Source organism: Lathyrus oleraceus, chromosome 4 (assembly GCF_024323335.1).
Source record: "Lathyrus oleraceus cultivar Zhongwan6 chromosome 4, CAAS_Psat_ZW6_1.0, whole genome shotgun sequence".
Lineage (NCBI taxonomy): Eukaryota > Viridiplantae > Streptophyta > Magnoliopsida > Fabales > Fabaceae > Lathyrus > Lathyrus oleraceus.
In genome coordinates, this window is record NC_066582.1 from 44953258 (window position 1) to 44961925 (window position 8668).

The 8668-nt window shown below is 32.2% G+C and overlaps 1 protein-coding gene across 1 annotated transcript; it reads right to left on the reverse strand.

The window, feature by feature from the left end:
* Positions 1-4600: 4600 nt before the first annotated feature.
* On the reverse strand, positions 4601-7080 carry LOC127138785 (S-adenosylmethionine synthase 1). Its single transcript, NM_001427754.1, has 2 exons — positions 6797-7080; positions 4601-6354 (listed from the first exon to the last, which is right to left on the reverse strand). The coding sequence occupies exon 2, from the start codon at positions 6343-6345 to the stop codon at positions 5164-5166; it is 1182 nt and encodes a 393-aa protein (NP_001414683.1). The 5' UTR covers positions 6346-6354; positions 6797-7080; the 3' UTR covers positions 4601-5163.
* Positions 7081-8668: the final 1588 nt, after the last annotated feature.

Sequence of the window (8668 nt, forward strand, 5' to 3'; positions counted from 1 at the left end):
GCATGCGGTACCGACTCTTCGTGAACATATAGTTCAACTTCACCGACCAAATCCAGGTACGGCTACCAAGCTCACTAGTCCCACTCATTTGAGACCTAGTGACTCACATCACTAATTCCTCACCATGGGAATTAGCTACCACCCCAAGGGCCATGCTATGCACGCTAATCACCTAGCATGCAAACATCAACAACAGTCCAAAATGACCAACATCACTAATTCCTCACCATGGGAATTAGCTACCACCATAAAGGCCACAATATGCATGCTAATTCACCTAGCAATGCAACATCATCAACAACAATCTACAATGGACCTATGCTCACACTCTAAGCCATAAAACAGTCCATACATAATTTCAGACATGATCAATACATTCACAACATTATGCATATCATCATACATCATCAACATATTCACCACATAATCATATCATGTCATACCACATAATCAATCACAGTATTAGCACACTCTACTAATACCTATACTACTCAAAACAACGGGAAATGATCCCCACTACGTCATACATCAGCTAAGTTACATCACTCAGCCTAAACAACCAAAAACTACACAACAACAGTTCAGAAAACCACCAGTCTGCCCATACGCGTATTGCCTATGCCCATACGCGTATGGCGCGTTTCCTCGTCCAACCCATACGCGTATCATCTGTCTCATACGCGTATGCTACGCGTACCACTCTCCCATACGCGTACCAACAGAGACAAATCTACGTTCAAAATATCATTTTCCTCACCCATACGCGTAAGGCCTCATCCATACGCGTATCAGCCATATCATACGCGTATTGCCTAGTGCCATACGCGTATGACCAGACACCAGAATTTCCAGATCTGCAATGGCTTTTCCTGCTACGAGATCTATCCAATTCAACCTTCCACAGTCCAAATTTTACACACAATTCATTCATCTCATCTAATACGAATCATACACTTTCGATTTCACAAATTGCTAACCTTTCTACCTCTAATTCCTACGAATTTCTTCAATTTTAATCCAAATTTCGTTCATCCCAAAAGTTCACAAATTCATCATACATCATTCAATCAGAGGCAAATCAATGGTTTCTCACTACCCATCACATATTATCCCATAATACCCATTAATCGATGATAAACCCCCCTTACCTGAGTTAATCCGGCAACTTTGAGCTTCAAGCTTTTTCGTTCTCCAACCCTTGCTCTCTAGCTCTTCCTCTTGCCCTTTTCCACTTTCTGTCTCTTTTTTCCCTTTTCACGTGAAAAAATAACCTTTTTACTAAATTCCAACTTTTATATTTCTAATAATTATTATTCCAATAATAATAATAATAATAATCCAATAATTTAAATTATTTAATTAAATTAATAAATATAATATTAACTTAAATTAAATAATTATCTTATTATTATCGCGGTGTTACACAATGATTGCTACTTTGCTTCTCTCTTGAAGCATATATGTAGCAAAAACAATTTGAAATTTAGGTACCCATATGATAAGGCTTAGCATTATTCAAAACTTTTGATTTAGAGTTTGTTGACTTGAATAAACCTTAGCATTAGGTTATGAACCTTTCAGAGCCTTAAATTCAGATATCCTAGGTTCTGGCTTCTTTAGAACCTTTGACTTTATAATCTTAGATTTTGATTTCTTCAGAACTATTGACTCAGCAACTTTAGGTTTTGACTGATTCAGAACCTTTGCATTCTCAGTACCAGGTGCAAAATAATATTCAAGCCCTTTCTGAACAGATATTGAAGAAGAATGATATGTTGGTTTACTCAAGGTTCCAAACCTTGAATTAAAAGGTTTCTATAAGTAACCAAAACCTGCCCCGTTGCTTTTACTTACTCCATAAACCATGGAAGAAAGTTTAGTTCTATTAAAATCAATTATGATAAATCCTTGAAGATCCATTTCATGATCATCAAGAGGTTAATCAGACACTTCCTTTACTAGATAAATACGATATTTCTCTAGAGATTCATTTTTACTTTGAACAAAATTTAATTCTTCCTTCAAAAGATCATATTGCTTTTTAAATATTTTCATGTGTCTGACTTTTTCTTGACATCTTCCCATGGATATTGAATGAAAGTAATAAAATCAGAACGAGATAGTTTAGAAAATACCTTATCCTTTTCCTCGGGATTTGAACCAAAACCTGAGTCATATTATGCTTCAGAAGATGTAAGATCCATCAAAGCAAAGTTGGCTTGCTCTTTATCCTTTTTAGAGTCTTCTTCATTGCCAAGTTCATCCCATGTTGCCAAGAGAATTTTATTGAACTTATTTATGAAGCTTCCCTTCTTTGACTTGTCCTTTTGCACTTCGGGACAATCAACAATGAAGTGACTAGACTTCTTGTAGTTGAAGCATCCTTTATTATCATCCTTCTTTTCTATGGAACTAGATCCTCGGAAGCCACTACTTTTTACAGAGAATATTTTATTCTTCTTAGCCAAATATTGAAACCTTTTAATGATAGAGGTCATTTCCTCATCATCTGAGTCATCTTCAGAACCTTTTACATGAAAAAAGCTTCGTCAGACTCCCAAACTTGAGGAGCCTTTGCAGTTTTAGTAACATATTTCAAATCCATAGGTTTTGGCTTCTTAACAGGTTAATCTCCACTCAACTCCATCTTATGGCTCTGGAGATTTCTGATAAGACTTTCAAGACATAATGTGTTTAAGTCTTTAGTCTCCTGGATAGTTTTCACTTTTGGTATGTATATAATAGGAAGACTCCTAAGAATCAAACAACAAAAAATTAAAAGTTGTTAAGAGTCCCACATCGGACAATATATGGCATGAACATGTGTTTATAAGTGGGGGCAGTCCTCACTCTATCAACCGGTTTTGTAGGGTTGAGTTAGGCCCGACCACATTTCTTAACATGGTATCAGAGCCTCGTTTAAGATCCGGTGGGCCACCTACTATGGTTTCCGCTATCGGGTCATCCACCATCCGGTGGGCCACCTACTATGGTTTCCGCTATCGGGTCATCCACCATCCGGTGGGCCACCTACTATGGTTTCCGCTATCGGGTCATCCACCATTTATTTCCACGCTCCAGATGTCCAGTCCTGGGCATGAGGGAGTGTGTTAAGAGTCCCACATCAGACAATATATGACATGAACATGTGTTTATAAGTGACGACAGTCCTCACTCTACCAACCAGTTTTGTAGGGTTGAGTTTTAAGAGAAGTGAAATTACAATATTTACTATGATGTATCAAATTTATTTTGCATTTACTGAACCATTGAAAAACTCATATTTATTTTTTATTTTATAATTTATTTAATATAATATTAATTATATATTTTATTTATTTTAAAATAAAATGAGACCCTTTAATTTAGAAGTTTTTAACTATTAACCGTCTTGTCCTTACTCATAATTGATCCTATTAGAATAAACATTTGAGAATAAAAGTGAATAAAATTGCTAGCACGAATCCTTACTAAATCATGCACTTTAATCAATTTATTTTTAAAAAAAAATTATTAGAGATATGTTTCGCACATGTTTTCAGAAAAAGTTATTAATAATCTTATTACTATTGTAAAACATTGTCTTAATCATCTGGAAAAAAAATTAGAACACATAAATCAACTCAAATTCAATAACATACATATAAACTTTGCAACATAATTTGTAGGCATAAATGTTTTTATTCAAAGTACATCCACCTTATTCATTGGACACATGTATTCATCCACGTAAGAATTTACTATACTAAAATATTTTGATATCAAATGATGACCCTAAATCAATTGAAAATGTTCATAATTTCATTAGATTAAATGTAATGTTGATGGCCGCAGGATCGGCTCAATTAAGCTCCGTTTTAACTTAAAAAATTGACTAAAATTAAAAAATATATATAATTATAATAATTAAAAAAAAACACATTACAAATACAATTTTGTATTAATAAAGAAATAGTTTTAATTATAATTATTTTGAGTTGGATTAATCTCAATTTTTATATGTATTGGATTTTATTTATTTATTAAATTTTTATTATAATTTTGTTTATTTTTATTAATATTTATAAAAAAAAATAGACTTTCAAATTTTGGAGTCTTCAAAATTTTGAGGCCATGTGTTATAAGTTTGCCATGTGTTATAAGTTTGTTGGACTCCTATTTAGATGCATTCTCAGAACATTGCAACATCTTTTTAAGAGGAACTTCCAAATGTCATTTTAGCACTAAAGCATGCTTTTATCAGAGAGTGAAATCAATTATGACTTAAAAGTGATTCTCTTAGTATTATATGAGATTCTAAGTTCTAATGTCATAAAATTTAAACAGAATCAAATCAAAGAACAACGGATTAATTTGGATTAGATTAATCGAAAAAAATATTTTGTTTATATCAACTCATTAGTTGCTAATATTTTTCGTTTCATAGGTTATAAATGTCACATATATAGCATTTTATTTTTTTCTTGTTGAAGTAGAATATCTTACATTAGATTGATAACGGTATTAAATTAATATAGTTGATTCAATTAGTGTACTTAATTTTTTGTTTTTGTTAATTTTTGTTAATATTCTATTAATTGATAAGATTCTTCTCCCATTTTTCTTTTGTATTTTTCATTCATTTATGCATGTTCAATTTAATTACTATTTTTAAATTATCTCATGCAAAGCAAGAGACAAAAAAATAAAAGCAAAACGTGTACAAAACTCAAGTGACCATCCATTATGACGAATGGAGTACATGTAACATCAGCTTTAGTCAAAAATTGGATCAAAAGCAATAGAAAAACTTGAGATAAAACTGGCGACCGAAGTTTATTTCAAAAAGTTCTTGATTAGAGATTGATATTTGGCACCTGTTTAGGCTGTTACCAATATTCACAAACAAATTATACCAAATCTTCATACACACACATTGCTGTCCAAAACCAAACATTTTTTTGAGTTAATCAACATAGGCATCAATATATGGGGTAGAATATGCTTTTTTGACATTGATATGAAGTGACATGCATTGATCATACAAACATAGATAACTTTTTTTATATTGCTGCGGCAAAAAAAAAATCCATAAACAAGAAGAAAAAAAATAGACACGAGATTAGAAGTTTTGAAAAATAGTAGATAGAGGCATAGGCTGAAAACTCCCACGACAGATATGACTTAGGCCTTCTCCCATTTAAGAGGCTTCACCACTTCCCATGTGAAGTCAGGGTCTTCCCTGCCAAAATGACCATAAGCAGCAGTCTTCAAGAACCTGCCATTTCCACCCCTCAAGAGATCGAGGTTGATAGAGATCATGCCCGGCCTGAAATCAAAGGTTTCCTTCACAATCTTGAGGATCTCCCTATCAGGTATCTTCCCTGTTCCATATGTGTCAACAAAGACAGACAACGGCTCAGGAACACCAATAGCATAGGAGACTTGCACAATGGCCCTCCTTGCAAGTCCACTTGCAACAATGCTCTTAGCAGCCTGCCTCACAATGTAAGCTCCACTCCTATCAACCTTGGTTGGGTCCTTTCCTGAGAAGGCACCACCACCGTGTGCACCCCATCCACCATAAGTGTCGATGATGATCTTCCGGCCAGTGAGACCAGCATCACCATGAGGACCTCCAATAACAAAACGGCCAGAAGGGTTCAAGTGGAAAATGGTCTTTGAATCAAGGTACTTCTCTGGAATCACAGGCTTGATAACATGTTCTTTGAGATCAGCAGCAATTTCATCATTGGTAACAGTCTCATCGTGTTGAGTAGAGATGAGAACAGTGTGGACACGAATAGGAACCATGGCACCCTTGTCATTGTAATACTCAACAGTGACCTGAGTCTTACCATCAGGTCTCAACCAAGCACAAGTACCATTCTTACGAACCTCAGTCAAACGAGCACCGAGCTTGGTTGCAAGAACGTGACTCAAAGGCATCAACTCAGGAGTCTCATCAGTAGCATAACCAAACATATGACCCTGGTCACCAGCACCAATTTCCTCAGGCTTCTTGGTGAAATGACCATGCACACCCTGAGCAATATCAGGACTCTGCTGCTCAATATTCACAAGAACCTTGCAGTTGTCAGCATCAAGACCCACATCTGCAGAAACAAACCCAATATTCCTGCAGGTGTTACGGACAATCTTCTCATAATCAACATTAGCCTTGGTTGTGATCTCTCCAAAAACCATAACCAAGTTAGTCTTGGTGCAGGTTTCACATGCAACCTTGCTGTCTGAATCCTGTTCAAGACAAGCATCTAGAATAGCATCAGAGATCTGATCGCAAAGCTTGTCAGGGTGTCCCTCGTTCACAGACTCAGATGTGTATAGAAACGTCTCTGTTGCCATCTTTAGTAGCTGCAAAAACAAACCCACTCAAAAATTAACAACAAATCCACACATAAATCAAGCATAAACATAACCCTAACTCTACTAAAACCCTAAATCTCATGACCCATCTCAAATCAAAATCAATGCTTAACCATTTACAATATTCAGCTAACAGACAAAAATAATCTAAAATTTAACACACAATCATCAATTTCTTTAAGATCAAAGCATATTAGCATTCAAATTCTACTAGATCTGAAACTGTAACGGACCAATTAACTTCAAATTAGGTTAACCGAACAAAATAAAAGATAAACCCCGTCAGTGAAACAAAACTTAACCTAATTTCAATAGATAACAAAACAAAAAATAAAAATAAGTAACTCAAATAGCGAAATGACATCTACGTATACATCTACTTCATCATGAAAATCAAAACAAAAGCAAAATGAAGAAAAAGCAAAAGTACCTTGAGAGGTAGTAGAAGAAGATTAGAGAGAAATTGTTGCTTCGCTTGAACTTGTTATTGTTGCGGTGCGAAGCTGTACGAGTTGTAGTGTGAGGATTGAGACTCCAATTTATAGGAAAAATTTCACAAAACTGTGAAAAGGTTGGCAGGTTTGGAAAGAGAATGACGCGTGAATGAGGTTTGATTTCTGGGTTAGGTTCATCCATTTGCATGTGCGACTCTTCTGCGAAACGGACGGTTATGATTTGGATGTGATTAATCTCAACCGTTGCTGGATTAGGAAAGAGGTTGGTGAGTGAATTCAAGTGTAAGTAAAGGTGGATTCCACACTGCAACAGCTATCTTGCTTCTTCAAATCCTATTTCTTTTTTAAAATAAAATACAAAACTCTTTTAGACAAAAAAAAAAAAGAAATTGGTTTGGTATGATAAATAAATATTTAAAATGTTTTTAAATATCAAAATTTTATATAAAGTCAATTATATATGTTTTTGTTATAAAGTAGGACTATTTTAATATGAGTCAATTACAATTTGATTTTTATTATAATGTTAAAATATAGTTTTGGTCCATATACTTTAGTTTACAAATTCTAAAATCTATAATAGTTTTAGAATTTGTTTGGTTGTAGTCATCATATCATAGGTGAAATTGGTGAATGGATCTCAAGATTAATTTTCAAGTCATTATTATAATAATTAATAACTTTTTTAATATTAAAATAAAATTTTAAACATTAAAATTGAATTGAATAGCTCAATTGATATGTATTTTTTTTTATTTTATTTATAAGAAAAAATTGATTTTTTAGATTTATCTAATAATTAATTTATCTAGTTTATTATACTGTCTGTATATATTGATTATTTAATAAACTTAAAAAATAAATTTTCTCATATAAATAACACCAGAGACAGGACTACCTCTATTCCTTTATATAAGAGACAATTTAGTTTTTAAGTTCATTTAATAATCAATATATATAGTTCATTATAGATACATTGATTATTTAATGAACTTAAAAAATATTTTTTTTTTATAAATAGAATCAGAGGTAGTATTACCTATGTTCCTTTATATAAGAGACAATTCAGTTTTTAAATTCATTAAATAATTAATGTATTGGTTGATTTATAGACTAGATACATTAATTATTCAATAAATTTAAAAAATGATTTATCTCTTATATAAAGCAACAAATGTATATTATTATTTAAGTTAAAAATTATTGTTGATATTTATAAATCAACCACTTTTTAAAAGAAAATCTCAAATATTAAAAAAAAACTCTTTAAAATAAAAAATATAAAAAATAAAATCTCAAACATTATAAAAAAAACAAAAAGAAACACTAAATTAAAAGTTTTGAACTTTAAAATAAAATTAAAAAAATACATTAAACTAAATCTTAAACATTCAAAGTTAATTAAAAAATAATCATCTAATTTGGTTCCAATTAAAAAACTTTAACATTAATAATTCCAAATCAAAATAAAAAATCTCTTTTTTCACCATTTTTTATTTGTCACTCTTCTTCTTCAAAATCAGGTTGTACAAAAATCTTCTTCCTTCATAATTTGACTAAGTTTTAAAATTAAAAGAAAAATCATAAATTAATGGTTTCAAATCAAAATAAAAAAATAAATCATTCTTCAGCATTTTTCATTTGTTATTGATGTTCTTCGCATCAAATCCGATAAGTTTTTAAAAACTCTTCATTCATAATTTGATTGGGATGCAAATCGAAAAACTTTCAAAAATTAATCATTCCAAATCAAAATATGAAAACACCTAACATTAATTTGAGATATTTTAATATTAGATATTTGAACATTAATCTGCATGGAGCCTTTTGTTTTCGTCGCTTCCATG

Excerpts from the sequence above, each read along its gene's own strand:
- LOC127138785 (NM_001427754.1), bottom strand. The coding sequence starts at position 6,345 with ATGGCAACAGAGACGTTTCTATACACATCTGAGTCTGTGAACGAGGGA.